At 38.3% G+C, this 20,007-nt stretch overlaps 1 protein-coding gene across 8 annotated transcripts in view; it reads left to right on the forward strand.

Annotated features, from left to right (window-relative positions):
* The first annotated feature begins 5,254 nt into the window (after positions 1–5,254).
* Positions 5,255–20,007, forward strand: part of HDAC11 (histone deacetylase 11) — a 33,913-nt gene continuing 19,160 nt past the window's right edge. For 4 of the 8 annotated variants that reach the window (XM_072044246.1, XM_072044245.1, XM_072044248.1 and 1 more), the window contains exons 1-4: positions 5,255–5,407; positions 6,400–6,548; positions 9,586–9,686; positions 15,280–15,396. In XM_072044246.1, coding sequence (XP_071900347.1) covers positions 5,406–5,407; positions 6,400–6,548; positions 9,586–9,686; positions 15,280–15,396 — 369 coding nt within the window. In that variant the 5' untranslated portion in view covers positions 5,255–5,405. Of the gene's footprint in view, positions 5,408–5,545; positions 5,727–6,399; positions 6,549–9,585; positions 9,687–15,279; positions 15,397–20,007 lie in introns of those variants that run through there. The other 4 variants (XM_027467595.3, XM_038185966.2, XM_072044247.1 and 1 more) reach the window with 3 other exon arrangements.

The following is a 20,007-nucleotide window of genomic DNA, read 5'->3' on the forward strand; positions in this document are numbered from 1 at the left end:
GCTCCACCACATTCAGACAGGGGATTTCTCTCCCTCTTGGTAGCCTAAGGACATGGATTTCACAAAGATCAAGACCTTCAGCTGAGGCACTAGAAGAGACACGGATGACCATAAAGAACTCACTTTGTGATTAATTCCTTATTGTCTAAGAACAAATTAATAGTTAAACTTGAGAGAGAAAGAGCATCAAATCTCAAGAGTTTCACTGACGCGAGAGAAGGGCTGTGGGGAAGCAGAATGGGAGGCCTACAGCACAGGGCAAGTCAGCAGCCAGGGAGCTGAATCACCCCAGCCCCTGCTTTGCTCTGGTTTTCCCCAGCTTTTCTGGTGTCGAGGGAGTCAGAGAAGTCCTTACCCCCTGCTGCTACATTTAATCACCACACACCACAAATCAAGATTATATAAACTGCAATTAATGCAGTGCTAATACAAGGATGGGTGTAATCACAGCAGCTAAATGAGAAGGGTGCTAATTGTTGGTCATTGATATACTTCAACTGATGAGCAGCCTATTAGTGTTAGAAACGAGCCAGGTTTATTGCTATCAGGTTGTGTTATCAGCATGTCTTTGTCAAAGTAACTTCCTGTGGAATTAAAGTCAGAAATGAGCTCCTCCTTAAATGCTAAGGGAGGGTTTTGTTGTTGCTATTGTAGGTTTGTTTGTTGTTTGCTAAGGCAGTTAGAAAACGTGGTTTGGGTTTGTTTTAATTCTGACCATCAGCAAGATAGGAGGTGGTGAGGAAAACAGAAAAGGCCTATCTTTTTCTGATTTTCTCTTCCTCTGTGTAGATATTATCGAAGATCCCTGACCTAGATACTTTCCAACAAGCGTTTCTTACACTGGCACTGTAGCAGGGTGTATTTAGTCTATCTTTGTTCCCATAATACTCCTGTTATCTCTGTTTCTATGTAAGTAATACACACGTATAATGATTCTTCATAAATTCATTGTGTTTCAGTTGTTTGTGTTCACCCTGTTAAGTAGCTGGTTGCACCTCTGAAGGGACCTGCAAATGTATTATAACTTTGAAAACTTGTTGCTCTGGAAAGCACCTTATTGTATTAAACACAGTTTTTTCCATTTTTATATTGACTTGCAGATGTTTACAGTGCATGAGAGTAAATCGAGCCTCCTGGCTTCCTTCAGCAGTTGGTTTAAAGCTTTAGGTTGAGTCACTGCAGTGAATTTGAGAAGGCAACCTGAAGTCTTTTAGGAATAATCCCAAAGATTAGAATAATCCCAGCCTTTGCTGGGATTTGTATCATCTGAATTCTGTTATGATAGCCTGTATCTCTCATTTTGAAAATTACGTGACCCTGAAGGTACAAAGCGGTGGCTAGTGGTATCATGCTCTATTGTTTTAGAAGCTGAGGATTTCAGTTAGATGCCATTCAGCAAGGGAGAAGGGCTCAGGCTAGTACCAGTGAAGATAAGAATGCAAGAAGAATAATGATGTCTTTAAGGAGCGTTCAGGCCTTGCATTTCCAGCTGTTCTGAGCAACAATAAGGAAAGAAAACTATCAGTTTCTGAGCTAAAAAAGGCACAGACCTTTTCCTGCTCTGCTGGATTATAGGAATCAATAATTTCACATTTTCTACACACTGTGGAAGTAAATGCCTGATCTCAGTCATGTCATCACATGGCAGATCAAAGCCCTTGGGATCAAAGAGATTAAAGCACAGGTTCTCAGAATACCGTTTTCCAATTGGAAAACAGATGAATTTATAAAGAAAATTTAATTAATGAGTTCTTATTTAAAAATATAAAAATACAGAAAAAGTAATTACATCCCAATGTAAAAGCAGTCCCATTTCCTTATAGTTCTTTACAAGTGTTTCCTCCTGATTTTATCTGTAGCATATTTCTTTATGCCACTTGTTTCAAAAGAATAAACTTAAAATAGTTTGACAGCAAATTATCTGTGATATGGCTCTTACTTCTGTCCTGAGGGTACCTTGCTCCTTAAAGTAAGGACATTTTGCATCTCACAGCCACAGCACAAGGAGATGATTTGCACACTGCTTTTTTCTACACGCTGCCATGACAAGATGGAGGCGAGAGTTTGGAGGTGGCTGAGTTGCCTCCATACAGAGGAGCAGCATGCCTGTGTGAGTCGGGCCCTGATCAAACCTACTGAGGTTATCCCAGCTCTTGCATTATTCCAACTCTGAATGTTAGAGGCAGGACCTGGACACTTTGTAGGAGGTTAAAATAACGCTTTAAGGTGCAATGACTCTTAATTTGGCATCATACTTCGGTGACCCAAAGGATTCATTACATGCAGATTCATTACATGCATCCATAGACCCAATTTTCTTGTTATTATGGATTTGCTATCACTGACTTTTGTCTCTAATTCCAGTTTATTAATATATATATTAAAAAACAAAACAACAAAAAAAAAACACTTATGTTTCAACAATCATCAAATTTTAGTCATTCCAACACAATGAAACATCAGAACTAAAGGCATTTTCTGTTTTATGGGAGGTTGAGAAGCTGATGATGGGCTTTTACTGTCCCTTCAAAAAACAAGGTAGTTTGCCAAATTCTGTCTTTCTTCTAAGGAATGAATGTGCAACAAATTGTAAGAACAGATGTAATAACCAGATTCAATTACTGGCAAACCTAACCAGCTTTTTTCATATGGGAGACTATTCAGACACATTCTTCTGTTTACTGAAATAAGTTTTTTGCTAGTATGCTGGGCTCGGGACCCACCTTGAAATGGATCCACACAAGTGGATCCCTGGACTTCAAAGAGTCCAATCATATGAACAGCTTGTAAAGAGTTCTGTGGAAGGCTGGGGTCATTACCCGAGTGAATTTCAACCTAGAGCCACATTATAAAAAAGTATTTCTCTTCGAAAGGAAGTCTCTCCTTCCAAAGGTGTTTTTTTTTTATGATTTTCAGCATGAAATGAATGATCTCCTAGATGACAAAGAGCAAATTAAACAGGCCAACCTTGAGAGTTAATAGGCTGATGGTTATTTATTATAACAACGATATGCCTGTGCTTTCAAGTATGCAGCAATTAATAAACTCCCTTACCACAGGACACCAGTGTTATCCATAATGTCGTCAAAACCATTCAAGTCACACTTTGTCTCAACACAAGGAGAACTGTATAAGGATAAAACATTTCCTTTGTCTCAGGAAAATAGAGCTATCAGTCTGAAAATAGCATCAGTACACTGTACAAGCTGGGCTGTAATTAATCTATTTTCTCACTTTTACAATGCATTTGGGGCCTAATTTTTGAAGGATTCAAAGAAAAAAAAAAAAAGGAAGGCTGTGTTCTGTACCGTCTGTAACTATTTTTTACTTGTTATAGGTATGTGTCTTTATTCTGAATGACTTTGGTCATATTCTCATAGTTTCTGCTGACTTATATATGTTGCTTTGCTTTTTTGACTGTAAAGCAAAGATTAGACCTCAGCAGAACTCTTAAAGGAAATATCTTTCAGCAAAAAATATGGATTTGGGTATTCTAGTACATTTTGTCAATATATATTAATTTAAGTTTGTTGGTTTGTCTAATTTTTTTATTTTTTTTTTCAGATCAACATATTTCACTTACACATATTTAAAATAATTTCAGGTTAGACTACTTTTATTTTTAATCCATTTTCTTTTAAATATTGTGATATCACTTGAAACCGAAATCTTCTTAAACAAACTTTTTGAGAGTGAACCAAAAATGTTGTTAGTTCTGCTCTGTTTTTTTCAACCATGCTGTAAGATTTCCTAATCCACCTGCCTTGAAAATTCTGCTGGCAGAACCTAAAGCTCTGAGAATGGCCGAAAGCCAGTATGGGTCATTGTTGTACATGTACATGTTTTAGGCCTGCTTCATGAGGAAGTTGTCACCTTCCTATATAAAAAGGTAAGACCAAACAACAATATTATGCCCCATGTGATTTGTTTAAAAACTTAGTAGTGTAACTGACAGCAATGAAACTCATTGCAGTAATGAAACTAAGCATAAATGTTTCCACACTTGGGTTGTTCATCCTCTGGGGCGGGCACTGTGCATTTGCAATCACAGAATGCCCAAATGCATCCAGTAATGCAGAGGATTTATAAACAATATTTTCTAATTTCTAATATTTTAAACTCAGCAAGAGTGAACAGTAATTAGTCTAAATGTGCAGAGCACTTTCTTAGGGTGCCTCCGAGAGAGCAAGCACATCTCTGCCACCGAAGAAGAAAGAAAAAGGTGCTTCTGAGAGGTCTGTTGGGGGTCAGTCTGTGGGTAAGGAGAGCTTGAGTTACGGTAGCACAGGAGGGAAACAAAAGCAACTAATGTCACATCTAGCCAGCACAGAGAAGACGCTTTCATTTGTTTTTGTTGGGGTGAAAAAATTAATGGTGAAGTCAACTTTCTATTTTGAGGAGTGTGGATGTCACAGTTCAGATATGAATGATAAATGGCAGAGCGTATATGAAAAACAATTTACCATACCCAACAAATAAGGAAGCTAGTCTGCAAATGTTTTTAATTTATGATTAGAAGTTAATTTAAATGAAAATGAAATATTATTGTATTTGTAACTAATTAACGAAGCAACTCAAGCTTTAATTAAACACCAAGCATTAAGCAGTTAGTACCAGACTAAAAGGTAGATATGCTGAACTAATGCTGAGGCATGTGCATGAAGGGCTGGAACAAAAAGAAATGTTAATTAAATGATAATGTCAGAGGGACAGACTGTTTTCTCAGGATACCGGTCTCCTGCGGCTGAATAAACACCAAGGTGAGGTCCAGGCATCCATCAGAACCACATGCCAAGCCCAAGCCAGCATATTTCACAAGGAGAGACATTTGTCTGGAGCCCTCGTACAGAGGCGCTATTCCTCCTGAGGAAAGAGTACTTCTGCATTTTTATGGGCTGCTTGACAGACGCTGCAGCTATGGAGGGCCATTGCTCATGATGCTGGTATTGATTCAGCTGTACCATGGGAGAGGAACTGCTTTTTCTGTATGTTCAAAGGGGATTAGTAAAGTACACTTAGAAATTGGCTCTCGACTTGAAATTGGCTCTTGGCTCGTTTTACTTGTGTATGGTGGCTCCAAATTTAGCAGTGATTCCTGAGGGAGTTCAGCCGCTCATCGCGATAACATCACGATTTCACCTCAGCTTTCCTCGTCCTGCTCCCCCCTGCTGTCCCTCCTCACTCCCTAACGCCTCGTTCATTTCATTTCACCACACGAACCGCGTTTTCCTGCCCGCAGAGCCCGTCGCTGCGGACCTTCCCTAACCTACCCCCCCCCGCCACACCTCAGCGGGCCGCCATTTCCCTCACGGCCCGGCCCTGGGGCCGTGCCCTCCGTGCCTCCGCCCCGCGGCGGGGCGGGCCGGTGGGGCGGGGCGGGGCGGCCCGCAGCCTGCCCGGCGGGGATGTGAGTACCGGGGCCGGGGGGGCAACTCTTGGGGGCGGCCTGGGCCGGTACCAGCTGTCGACAGCGGCCGGTCTGGGCCTGGAAGGCTCGGGGGAGCCGGGAGGGAGCGGCTATCTGCGTCTCCCGCAGCCCCGAGGGGCAGGCGGCATGTTCCCGGCTCGGCCGGGCCGCTTGTCCCGGGGGGTGAGGCGGGGGGGCCCTGCTGGTGCGGGGAGCGGGGCCGCAGCCGCTGCCTCAAAGCCTCCGCTGTGCTTTGGTGCCTGTGGGGGCGTGCGTTAGAAGGGCGGTTTTGAGTGTGTTTCGGCTGGAAATAAGGGAGGTCTGTTTGTATTGTTCATCTGACAAAGCCCTTCTGTCTGCTCAGCAAGTTGGGAAGCCTCTTGTAAACTTCGAGTAAAGTCTGTGGAGCGAGAGAGGTGTTCGGGGTGCTGGGCGGGGGGCCTGGGAGGGACATGAGCAGGTGGAGCGGGCGCTGTGCGAGCAGGAGCCTCCCAGGTGCGGCCTGACCTGGCCAGCGTGCGCACGCGTGCTTCAGGAAAGGGTCACCAAGTGTGCTTCTAAAGGAGCCCGGCGATGTATTTATTTGAGGTTATGTCAGCTCACAGCGCTGGGTGCACCTGCTGAGACAGAGGTACTGCTCAGTGAACGTAAGGGGACTAGGGGAGAGAAGCAAATGCTTCCGTTACTTCATTTCTGCAGTTAACCTCGTGTGCGTAATTCACTAACGTATGTTCTTCACTAGCTTCTCTTCCCTACTGGTTATTTAAAAAGTTTTGACTGTGATGATGGGAAGTGAGTTATGTTACTCAGCCTGACCCCACTGCAGGTGTTCCTTTCAGTAACTACAGGAAATAGCATCGCCAGGAACCGTTCCCAGTGAAAAGCTGATCATAATAAGAACTTTAATTGAATTCTCAAAATATAAATTCAAAATGCTGAGTTGCATATGTAGTTTCTAGAAGCAATGACTAGTTTGGTGTTTGCTTTTAAAGGCCTCACAGAAGCGAGTTGTATGAAGACGTTCCATCAGCATGCTGGCCTATCGTATATTCTCCAGACTACAACATCACGTTCATGGGACTGGAGAAACTGCATCCCTTTGATGCAGGGAAGTGGGGAAAAGTAATCAACTTCTTGAAAGGTAAAGTAAGAGAATATACCACTCAGACCAACGCTTGTACAAATTGATTAAAAGAAGTATAATAAGTGCAGGCTTCTGTTAGTAATTGCCAATATACTAGTGACTGTACATATTCACTTCTCCTTGGATAGATTTAAGCTATGCACTTTTGTCGCTATTGCAGTGCTTTAATATTCTGATGTATATGCAGATTTAAATTTTTACAAGTTAAATTGGTTGTAGGATTTGAGGTAGGTTGAGTGTAAAATGTTACACATTCTTGAAAGTCTTCCACATGAAATACTGCAAAGATGAAATTGTGTCTTGTTAGAGCAAACATCCTACACCAGGGCTTTTGAATACAAAGGTTTATTTCACGGTTCTTTGAAAATGTAAGTTCTTGCCTGCTTTACTAAATAAAGCCCGTGGTTTTGTTTTTGGCTCCGTCATGGTGTCTGTAGTTAGTGAAACTTGTGAAATCTGATTGAAAATACAAGCTCATTAAAAGATTTGCTCTCCCCAGAGGTGTAAATAATACTAGTCAGAGTAACTAGCTTGGTTGACTTCATTCTGGCCCAGAGCTTTACAAGTCTGAGTTAAAAGGAGTAGGAAGAAACATAAGTATAGCAATGTGTTAGACAATCTTGAAATATTCCAGGTCTTTGTGATTCAAAGGGAAACATGAACTGTACAGAATTTCATTTCTTGGCCATTATGAGAAGGATTCATGCGGGATATATGAGAACTATTTCTACCTCTAAAGTGAGTGCCAGAATATTGTCTTCAAGCACAGCCTGAGTCAGGTGCCGTATGTACCTGGCTTAGTGCCGTGTTTTGATACAGATTTGTAATGATTCTTACATTTTCTTTCAGTGCAAGACTAGTGTATGAGAACATTTCCTTTAAGTTTCCCCTTGAAGATAGCTGCTATTTGTAGTTCGAGTTCTTTCTTTTGAAGACTAAGCCTGGATCCAAAACTGAATGCAGACTTCAATTTTGTAGCACTAAATGGAAAATTCTTCCCATGGTAGCTGCAAGCGTACAGTTTGGCTTGCAAGACCTGCATTGCAGTTGGGAGTACTGTGCACAGCTTTCTGTAGCCAGTGTGCTTCCATTGCTTTTGTACCTGGTGTAACAAGAAAGAAGACATTCCATCTGGCTTGTGAAACTACAAGTGTTAATGACCAGCTTGCTGCGGGCTGTAATGTGCTTACTCATGAGACTGCAGACAGTCTGCTGGCAAATGGCACTTCCCAGTGTGAAAGATCAGAGCAACTTGTATAAATACGTTCTTTTATTAACATCATGATATTATTCTGATAATGACTGAGAGGAACTTTGAGACCTCTAGTGACAGGCAGAACTTTTTGTGATGGTGCTCGTTATTGCTGCTTAAATAAATTAGAAAATACAGAAATAATTGAAGGAAATAGAAACATAAGAACACAAGTTAGAGGGAGATCCTATAAAAACTTGACATTTTTATCTAAAATTTAAGTTCGTTCATCGAGGTTAAAAGAACAAACAAACAAAAAACACACCTTTTCTTGCCAAGACAAAGGTTATCCAAGAGCCAGGCCTGTTCCATTTATGTGGTCCTAATGACTCCTTCAGCTGATGATCTTTTGCAGTGTAGTATTGCCCTTACTATTTTAGGCTACCTTGTATTCATTTAACTGAGGTTGAATGAATTCTAACATGCCATTTAGTAGCTGGATCTGCCTTCTAGCAGTTAACTATCCATGTATTGGATTCCACAAGTATCTTCTGAATCAAAACCTTTGCCTTTCTGCTCCTTCTCTGTGTGAAGTCTTTTCCTCTAGCTCTTTTCTACATGAGATGTCCACTCTTCCCTCATCATCTCTGACACTCCTGGTGTTCTCTGGCTCTGTAGTAACCTCTGTTAACAGCTGATCTGCACAGTTCCTATTATTTTCTAGAAAATCATCAGTGAAAATCTTTCTACACTCACTTTTATTCTTCCTCAGGAATGAAGCTGTTAGTATTTTGGCTTTATGTCTGACATGAATGAATTAAATGTTTCTCAAGCCACAGTCCAGAAAAACATAAGCTTGCCAAAGTAAATATTGTTGCAGGTGCTGTTCTTGCATAACACTAAGAACAAAATCTTTCATATTTTTGAATTGATTTTCCTCTACTCCAAGTATTAGAATTGAAGGAAAGGCATAATTTTAAACTCCAGTACTGTAACAAATACTAAATTTAGTCTGGGAAGATCAGCATGATGCCTTATATTTGTTGTAGCAATTTGTTGATACACTTTGTTGATGTAGCATACATTTGTTAATGTAGCAATTAGGGAAAGCAACAATGTTTTTTCTGAATGGCTCGTGTTTTTTAAGTCAACCTAAACTTGAACTTTCTGGCAAGTATGCATTCAATTGTATTACCTTTGTTCATATACAGAAATCTTGGAGTGACATTTTGCAACTTTCTCTTTTAAAACCAGGTTTTAAATAAACTATCTTTTGGTCTCTAAGGGAAAAAGAATTAATAGCTGCTCATTGGTATTTCATGAAATTAAATGAAGCTAGGAGTGTGACAGATATCACAGTTACGTGTAAATGTTCACTTCCATGAATATTCAAGTAATTATTTATTTTTTTTTGGTGCTGCTTTGATTTAGGGAACTGAATACAAGTATCAACTGTGGAATTTCTTAAAGCATATTAAAGGAATATTTGATGTATGAGTACAAAGATTTCTCAAGTGTATCAGGTCTTAGACTGTAAGGAGTCTTCTATTTCTTCCTGTCCATCCTCTGTTAGTACCAGTCTTTTCATTCAGTTTAAACAAGACATTACCATGATTACACTGTGAAAAGTTTCTGAAAAAAAAAAATATTAATAGTTTACATGTATAGAGATTATGTATTTGGAAATATATAAACACTGAGTAAACACAAAGGGTTGCACTGATTTACGTTACAGATATAGGAATTAAGTCAAGGTCAAAGTAGCTTCTTAGGCAATGCGGAGTATGAGAAGTTAAGTGATCGTATACAATGACAACTACAATTTTTCTCCTGTTGTTTCAGAAGAAAAACTAATTGGAGATGACTTGATTGTACAGGCACGGGAAGCTACGGATGAAGATCTTTTGGTTGTTCACACGAGGCGCTACCTTAATAAACTAAAGGTGCTGTACTTACTAATGTGTCTTTCAAGCTAAGTGTCTAGAAGTAATGTGAAGGGTAACATATATCCTACTTGATTCATTATAGGATCATTTTTTACAGATTATAGATCAGTTTTTCATATTTTGAATTCAACATTCACTTTGAGAATAGTGAAAGAAAATCACAGAAATACAAGGCAAGCCAAATTACAGAACATGGATAGGAAGAGGGTCTACCATCTTACATAGGCATATTTCAGCAAAGTTGAAACGTAAGGAAAGTTATGATGTTTGAGATTCAAATAATATTCTCCCTAGTACCAGGGATTTGGCCTTGAAGTGTTTTGTTTTACTCTAGTAAAATCTGTTTTTGAGGTTGAAATTTTATTGAAGAGCCCTGAAACTGAATATGTTATTTCATATTACTTAATATGAGGATTTCTTTATGGATTTGAGTTTTATACAATCTCAGAAGAGTGTCCGAGTAGGAATTCTGTCATTAGTCTGTTGAGGGGGGGGGGAAACAGTGGTTTCATACTTAAAGACTGACTGTGTCAATGGAATACAAGAGCCAAAAGATCAACGTGGGGCATAATCTTGTGTGTTATCTGTGTGAAAGGTTCCAGTAGTGGCCCATACAAGGTTAAATATTCATGAAGGAAAAAGGAGCATGAATCGGATATTTTGAAATGAAACATCCATTTATTAAACTTGCATTTAACTTTAAAGCATAAACATGTGAGATCATTGTTTCTGAAAATGTATTGTCATCCGTAGAAAGAATTGCATAGTGGCAGGTGACACTGCTTTTTGGTGGCAGCTCTTTACTAGGAGGGAATGGGAGAGATTTATATTAAAATTATCTTTCATTTCATAATTCAAAAGAAGTTACTTTGTCATCTTTGTCCTTCCTCAATGAAAGAGTCCTTGTATTGCTATTTCTGGAATGTTTTATTTTTCTGTATAAGAAATCTATTATTTGTGTGACTTCCTCACTTTTAATCCTTTTCTGTATTCTTTTAGGCTTCTTCATTCATTGCTAGGAAGTTACTTGCAATTTCATACATCATTAGATTTGATCTTATTGCAGCTATTCTTGATATTGAGCTTTTAATTCCATGGAACCACCCACCTCTTTTTACTGAGTCACTTCTTTGGAGCAGGATGTAATGTGCGTAGCTCTGTTTGAAATACAATAATATTTTTAGTACCTGTAGGGTGGCTTCACAGAGAATTGTCTGATAACCTGTGTCCTGGTGTTCAAAACCAGTATTGTCTTGTGCTTCCAGATGTCATTAATTTTATCTCTCATGTTGCTCTTTTACTTGAGAGCGTATTTCCTACAGTTGTAGGAATTGAAAGATGTCATATTGGTCAAGCTAGTGAATTCCTGCCAAGCAGCAAAGACAAAAGTGGTTAGTTGCAAACAAAAAATAGCATAGCTAGACATGGTAAGGCACAAGGCATCTTCTCTGCTTCCTCATGTGAAGTCCTCTGTGTTACTTTATTCTATTTTTTTAGTTCAGACAGATACGGATCTACCAAAAAATGGCATAGTTTTGCATTATGTCATATAAAATTTGAACATGAATTTGGTGGTATATTTCCATGCACTTGCAAGAAGAAATGGTGTTTGGTACCTTAAAAGAAGCTGAAGAAACTGCCTAGGATGATTCTGCATTTCATAATTCAAAAGTAGTTATTTTGGGCTGGGGTTGATTGTAGTGGAAAGAAAAATTGCTGTGCACAGAGTAGATCAAGCAGTGTACTGTAAATCAGTTCTGTTTTGGGAGAAGGGGCATACCTGTTTGCCTGCTTAAGGTAATATGAACACTCCTTAGAACAAAACTTGGTGTTTTAAATTGAGGTGACTCTCCCCTCCGAGATACTTCTTTGAAGAATTAAGGTCTGTAAAGTAATGACTAGACTTCGGATAATTTGCTTGCTGTCTCTTTGTCTCTTCTTGCCATCTTGTTCTAATGTTACAGAAAATAATGAATTTCATGTATATCGGCATTCTGAAATTCTAGGCAATGAGGTTTAGCCTCATTTTGTACTTCCTAAGTCTTACACTTGAAACGTTTTAATCTGACTCAGAAGTCTTATGATAACATAAGTGAGCAAATACTGAAATGTGAATAACATGGGTAATGCTTGTGTGTCAGTCAAACATGAGATGTGCTTTTCCTGGAAGTGACCTGAATCAGGTGATAATCAGTTGAGTTTACAAATTTTAGTGTGTTTTCATATATTTGCAAATGATGTAGTTATTAAGAAAAAGTAATCACTTTCTTGGAAACTTAAATTTTTATGTCTAGTAAAAAGTGGATGTGTTTCATAAAACAAATCAATAGAAATCATGCTATGTGGACATCTTGTTATGTATGAGATCAATGTATCATATCAGAGACTTATATACTCCTTCAAAAAGCAGCATGGAGGTTCTTCAGAATGAATTTTACATGGGCCTAGAGGGCTCTGATCTTGTGATTACAGAGAGTGTTTTCTAGTGCTTGTGTGCTTTGGCTCATGCCCTGTCGTCTGAGTGCATCTGCTGTGAGACACAGAGCAAAGATGGTAGGGCTCTTGGGCATAAAAGCAGTAGAAGCAGCTTTGTACAATCAGTTCAGGCTGTGATATCTCTGGCTGTTTGAGGTGTTCAAGAAAACAGCACAAAATGGATTTGGGCAGTGTGCATTGCTGTAGTTGACCATAGATGACTTGTTTGCTGAAAACATGTGGTTTTGGTTTGGGTAAAATGAGCACCACTGCAGGTCCTTACCATTCCCCTGCTCCTGTCCTCAGTTCATGCAGTTTCATGCTGTCACCCATTCTCTGCTTCCTATGTCTATGTCATGCTTTTTCTTTGGTTATTTTTTTTTTTCAATCTTCATTGGTGAAACTTTTATGAAGGCTAGTAGTTATTTTCTGGAAAACATTCATTTAGAAAATCAGGAGATGAAATGAATGTATTAGTTTTCACCTAAATTTTTGTGCAAGAGTTAATGTGTCAGGTGAAGGAATATAAAAATGTTGTTGTAAAGATTATGGTATTTGAATAGAACACTGAACAAGAGGACTCAGTTACAGGGAGAAATACCTGACAGGCTTTAGTGTTTACACTAATGTGCTAGTGCAGTAGAGCATTCTTTGCAGCTAAAGTGTCTGTTAAGCCTCTTAAACAAGAGGATGAGGTAGCATTTGGTGAACAGTGATTTGTTTCTTGTTAGCATTCCTAACTCTTCAGTTGGAAGGCTGATACACAAAAATTACAGTTCTTGGCTGGTTGATTTTCTTGGGAGTAGCGCCTGGCTACCATTAGATTTTATCAGTTCAGTAATTTATGAATACATTATTAATAATTATTAATAATATTGCATCATACCTTAACCTGGAAGCTTCTGTGACTATTGCAAGCTTCTTAGTCTCCTGTTTGTTTTTATGTTAATTCAAGTTAAAAATGTACTTCCACCATCTATTGAAGATGAGCGTAGCTTATCCCCAATGACCTTCTAAATAAAAAATTTTGTTAGAAGCTTGGTGTTGGATTTTTGAGTCTGTGAATTTTCTCTTAAAGCTGGGACCTGCTCCAGAAACTTATCAAAGATTTAAACACGGTTTAAATTTAGATATTACAGAATATATATATTTTTAATTTGACATGTTGTTGGCTATTTTAAAATGCTGGAATGCAATGAATGCGTAACATGAAAGGCAATACTTCAGAGTTCAGTTTTGGTCATTCGTGTGCTTTTTGTATTAGTCCAGGATGATCAGCATAAAAGCAACTACTTTAGCTTTATCTTCCTAATATTAGTTTTGCAGTTTAATTTTTAGTCCTTGCATCCTTACTACCACATATTCTAATACGTTGAAAATTGTTTATCCGTATTAAGAATGGAGGTTTTTATAGTCAAGGAATAACAGCTGATAGTGGTTATGATTTTATTATGAAGTCCTGCAGGACTACGCTCATTAAATGCGTATGTTACAGAGTCTGGGCTTAAACAAGAACAATTGAGAACTCTTGAGGTTTCTTTAGTTTTAGGGGTTTGGAGGATGTAATACACTCCTGGGGGATGTTGCACTTAGCTAAACTTAATGATGCTGCCTAGTAGTTAATTTGGGAGGAGGGGATATTGAAGGAAAATATACTAATTAAGGGTTGACCCAACTTCTTTACTCCTTTTAAGAAAACAGGGTGTGATGTTTAATTGAGACTTACATGTGTACATAGTTTTATCTGAAACACAGGAATGTAAATAAATAGTTTTTTTAAATCCTCTGATCAGCAGTAGGAATCTGTGAAGTTACAGATTTATGTATCTACTAGAATGTCATTACAGAATCAATAAATTGATGATGACGGTGAGAGCAAGTATCTATCAAAAGAAATAGTAGCTGATGTTTCTGTATAATATATACCATTTGAATGCAGAAAATAGTGATTTTTTTAAAATTTGCATTTGATGGGTTATTCTGTATCAAAGGAAGCTAATCTTTATTTCTGTGAAGATTTATGTTATGGCAGCTAACTGATGGCCTGGAAAACATAGTTAATATAGTCTTCATCTGTTCAAAATCATTTCTTATTTTTACAACTTGAAAAAAGTCTGCAATTATATCAGACCAATTCCTTTTGAGTTCTTTTTCAAACATGTACGTAGCTGTTCTGTAAATGTGTTGCAGAAAATGTTGGAAAACAAAATTAGCACACGGAAGAAAAAAAGCAAAACTACTCATAGTCTGAGGCAATACATTTAAGAAATGCTATAGTGGTCTTCCTTGAGAAGCATTTTCATTGAAGTCTGCAGCTGTATTCTTGAAACAGACTTTCTTTACAGTCAGATGTTTCTTTTTCCCCCATATGTCAGGAATTGCATAAACACAGTGAAGTCCAAAGCAGTGAATGTTTTTGGACTTGAAGCTGCTCTGTAAAAATCCTCAACTGTGAATAGAAAGCTTTGTTTATTCCTTACCGACACCATTTATGGGTTTCTTGCAATCACTTAACCTGCAGGAGGATAGTTGTTGATTTGAGTCTTCCTTGCTTCTGCTTCTTCCCACTGAGATTATTATTTTTTTGAATTCAAGTGTTTAAATGCTGAACTTTTATGATGACCTTTCAGATTTGTGATAAAAAATATGTATATATTATCCAAATGTCGCCTCTTGCAATTCCATTTTAGAATGCCAGGATTGACTTGGTTTGTTATGTTGTGCTTGTTTTAAAGCTGAAATATAATAATACTGAAAGCAGTATTTTATCAAGCATTAGAAAGCAACTAAAGCACTTTGATTAAAAGATATGATACCTGAATATAAATGATAAATATTATTATAAATTTACAAATGAACTGTTGAGAAATACCACCTGTTTACCTCCAAAAAGTAATGTTCTGTGGTTAAAGCATTGATAATTATGAAGTCAAAGGACCTTTTCTGAATACCAGAAAACTGAAATAGTCATATGATTGTCTTCTTTTAAAATTGAATGATTCTTCATTCTGTCGTTTGTAGATAGGTAACTTAATAAATAGCAATTGCTGAGATATGTAAATGTCATCATGAAGACAGGCTACATTAATTGGAACTTTTTTTTCCCACCTTGTAGTGGTCATTTGTTGTGGCTACCATCACAGAAATACCACCGGTTCTCTTCCTTCCCAACTTCCTTGTTCAGAGAAAAGTTTTGAAACCTCTGCGAACCCAGACAGGAGGAACAATAATGGTAAGGTGTTCTTGATTGACTTTTTATCCTATTTATGTAAACCAGTGAGTTATAAAGCTTTATATAATGCAAAGCCTTGAACCCTGAAGTCCTGCAGACGGAAGCGAGTTAGTGTACAGTGAGCAAAGTTTGGTGCCTGTTGGCAAATACCAAGGTGAAGGGCAAACCTGATTTTATAGTCTGTAGTGTTCAGAGGCAGTTGTAAGGGGCAGCCTGTGCAAGCCATGATAGAGATGGCAGGACTTACAGCAAATACAGAAACTGAATAGCTTTGAACTGTGCTCAAATTCTAGGAATGGGAGGCTTCAAAAATAATCAGGTAGAAGGTGTTTTTAAAGCACATGCTTACCTAATGGCTGTGGTTTGGTTACTGTAGGTACTAGGTAAGCATTTACATTTAGAAATCACATCATGCTTGGTTTTGAATAGTTAGTGTCTATTTTTAATTAATAAAGTTACTCTTTCTTTTGTTGTAGATACTGTGTAAGCAGCTCAGCTGAACTGGGGTGAGATGTGGCCTGTTTTCACCTTAACAGATTTGTTTTCTGATTAGTTAAATGAGTGCTCTGGGGAGAAGAGCTGTGTGTCACCAGACACTTAATTTTGCCAGAGAACTCCCATTAGAGGTGTTGAAGAAGTACGAAGAACAAAAACAATTAATAGTTGAAACCAGGAATGAGTTATTTAAACCACGTATTGAGGAAAAGATGCCTTAATAAGTTTAAATCTCTAACTAATGGAATCCTTTCTGCCCTTTATTCATTACTTGTCAGTGTAGATCTAGAGTTCAGAAACTGTACAGCATGGTGCCAGGAGATGTTAACTGCCCCAGCCTCCCTTCACAGGCACTGAGCTGTAACAGTTACATAAATGGAGAACAAATAATCTAATCTGAAATCCATAATATTATGATACAAATGGATTTTTGCTGCCTTTTAGCTACCATTTCTGAAGGCAGCTGTTTTTGGTTGCATGTGGAAAGGACAGAAGCAGATACTGCTTTTTCCTGTATCTCTTTGAAGCCAGTTACCGAAGAACATTATTCTGTGGGTTGGCAAACCTTTCAGAATATGTTTATGCCAGATAGGAGAATACAATTTATTGCAACCACTAGATATTAAAGGTGAGCAAGACTGGGAAGCTATAATAGAATGATAAAGTTAACAGCATTATTTTCAAACATAGGCTATTGGGTAGCTTCCTGTTTCTGTCGACTGTAATATAGGTACTCAGTAATCCAACTGTGCACTCGAACTGAGGTTTCATATTTTTAAATGTTTACATACTTGAATGTATCAAGAATTCATTAAAGACATCAATAATACGATAAGCTTTTCTACGATTACTGCAAAAAAAGACAAGGCAACATGGTATTCAGAAACAGTTAAAATACTGGATTTGAGAGACCAGTGTGAGAGAACGATGCAAGGGAATCTAAAAGGTTGATGAAGCAATTTTCCCAAGTATTTGGTGAGGCTTGTGAGATTAACAGTTACTGCTCTCATTTGTGTCTAAGTTGATCTGGAAACTATTTAGTTTGAGTCCTCCTGGGTGAAATGATAGAGAGCCAACTATAATCAGATTTTTAAGGTAATATTAAATATATTGCTTTTCTGTTGTATTTGCATGTCTTAATTGTAGAACAACTTAAGGTAGAATGATCGGGGGAAAAAATAGCCATTTATTTAGATATTTTAGTGTTCTGTTAAATCTGCAGCTGAACTGCTTGATTCGCAAGTGTATATCTAAAAGTGACTGGAGGCTTTTATTCTCTGTACCTTCTCAGATTTCAAAGCTTATTGGGCATGCTGTGAATTAGGCAAATAAACTTGCAGCACAGTTGACAACAATATACAATTATGTGTACTTTTGTGGAGGAGCAAGAGTTACTTAAATTGAAAAAATGTTATGTTTTGCTTAATGCTAATGAAAATACTAACTAGAAAAATGTTGAGCATGTATTTGTATTTCTTCCATATCTTGTTGCTACCTTTAGAAGTTTTTTAATCCCAGAAGTCAGTGGAGCCATGGTAGTGTCCTCAAGAAATGCTGTATCAGCAGTAGCCTGAATTGCTTGTAGTAAAATATCTTATCCTGGGCATTTATGCAGAAATATTGTCATAAGGGAATGAACCTCATGTAGACAGTATCAAGTGGGATTTGGTGTATTTATGAATGTATTCTCAAGCAAGCTAGGTTTCTGATGCCAAGGTGTGTAACATAAGGACTCCAATTATTTTTCTGTAATATTTTTTACTGACCTGAGCTTTGGAAACATGGCATACATAGCTAAGGGTTTATCTAATTGTTCTTGAAGGCATGCACTTTATCATTTTTATTTATTTATTTATTTTAAGTTGGTGGGCTTCAGACACAAAGCCAGTGGAAGCTTTGGTCTGTTGTTCTGGATGCATAAGAGGGTATATAACTTTCTGAAAAATAGGAAGTATCTCTGGGAGGAGGAGAAGGTTGCAGAGTTTGGTTTTAATTTAGATTCATGAGTGGGAAGCAGATTTATTTTAAAATAAGTTGTATATGTCTTGCCCATGTTTGGCCACTGTCCAGCTGTTGTTGTTCTTGCCTCTTAAAATCCATTTCCTAATTCTGCTTTAATGGTCTTCCTTTGCTCAGTCTTCTTGGATGTACATGTTACTTAACGTCAAAGTGAGGTAAAGAAGTAATGTGAAAGAGTTTGTACAGCATAGCAACATCATACATTTTTCTGGAGCCTTGAAAGCCTGCATAAGCAGGAGAAAAACAGAAAACTACATAAAGTGTTGTGGGTAAACTTTTGGGTTTATTGCACCATGGGAGGTGAGGTAGCAAAGTACAGCTGAAAGTGAGATGTAGGAAGTTGAATACAGCGCATCCCTTACTGCAAGCCAGCATCAAGTCACTGGAATATTGTTTTCCTGGTAATTTACCAGGAGCTGATAGCACCAAACCGTTTTTGCTGATATCTGTGTAGTCAGCTTTCTTTCAGTGGAGTGTGTGGTGAGCTCTGGGGTAGTTTTATTTATCTTTTAAGCCTTATGTTATGGATTGGCTAGTAGTGGAGAGGGGAAAAAAAATAGCTTTCTGCATTCACGTGATTAATGCAATCCAAGGTGTTCAAAAGTTTTTGGTCCTCACTCAGAGGAAAAAGCTTCCGTCTCCATTTAGTCCTTCACTCTCACTTCAGATTCCTGTGCAGTTCTCTTCTGCGTTGTGTTGCTGACCACAGTCAGCAATGGTCATCGAGATGAGTCTGCTTTGCAAAACCCTGTCTGGGCAGGAATGTGCAGCGTCCTCCTTTACTGGTCATGCTGTCTGTCTTTGGAGGGCAGTGGTTATAGGGGGTGACAGAAATGGTGGTAGTGAAAAGTAATAGGGAAGAGTGCAGAGTTTGCTAAGATACTACCTTTGATATTTCTCAAGGGTCTTGACGTTCCCTCTGGTCCTATCACTAGTTACCTGTGAGAAGAGGCTGACCCCAGCTCCCCACCCCTTCCTTTCAGGCAGTTGCAGAGTGCAATGAGGTCTCCCTGAGCCTCCTCTTCTCCAGACCAAACACCCCCAGTGCCCGCAGCCGCTCCTCACAGGACTTGTGTTCCGATCCTTCACCAGCTTTGTAGCCCTTCTCTGGACACGCTCCAGGGCCTCGATGTCCTTCTTGTAGTGAGGGGCCCAGAGCTGAACACAGCACTCAAGGTGTATCCTCACCAGTGCAGAGTACAGGGGGACAATCACTTCCCTAGCCCTGCTGGCTGCGCTATTCCTGATACAAGCCAAGATGCTCTTGGCCACCTGGGCCACATTCAGGCAAGTGTCGACCAGCACCCCCATGTACTTGAAAAGCAGTTTTGATTCACAAGACAATAAATTTGTACGGTGCAAGTCAGAAGTATAGACAATCTTCTGCTGTGCTCGATGGTCCTGTTTATCATGAAAATTCCTGTTTTTGTTCTTTTTAATGATTTTAAACAATATAGGAAGATTGGTTGTTCATGAACAATCCCTAGGAAGTATGCTAAATAACAGATAATGTGCTTTCCCTGTAACTTAATTGGCATTATGGTTCAGAAACTATAGTCTTTCTCAAGATCTAATTTAGGATGGCATGTTCTTAGTAGGATAATATTTACCAACCAAGTTTCCTTAATACTAAACTAGAATTGTTCAAATACTAGTGATGGATAATTCTCAACTGTCCAAACTTCCTTGCATGTATGATATGCAATATATTTGTTCCATAATTATGGAAAAGAATAGTATGATGTTCCTTTTTTATTACAGCTAGTAATATATTCTTTTTAACTTATTTTAACCTGGTAGATAAATGCTTGCTTCAGTCTTCCTAGTCAGAATAAGTCAGTTGTGTTTTTTTTTTTTTTGTTTTTGTAAAATGTAATTTAAGCCTTGATTATCTTTTCTTTGTTAATATTTTCCCTTCCTTCAATGTCCTTTGACTTTATAGGAGTGTAACAGGCACAGTTTCTTTTTTTATTGAAAGGCAAAAGATTAGTAATGTTCTATACTGTACTTGTTACATTACTTAAAAAAAAAAAAAAAAAAAAAAAAAAACAACAACAACACATAGCCACAGGACACTTAATACTGTGGCATTTTTGT

The sequence above is a fragment of the Anas platyrhynchos genome, chromosome 13 (genome assembly GCF_047663525.1).
Source record: "Anas platyrhynchos isolate ZD024472 breed Pekin duck chromosome 13, IASCAAS_PekinDuck_T2T, whole genome shotgun sequence".
NCBI lineage: Eukaryota > Metazoa > Chordata > Aves > Anseriformes > Anatidae > Anas > Anas platyrhynchos.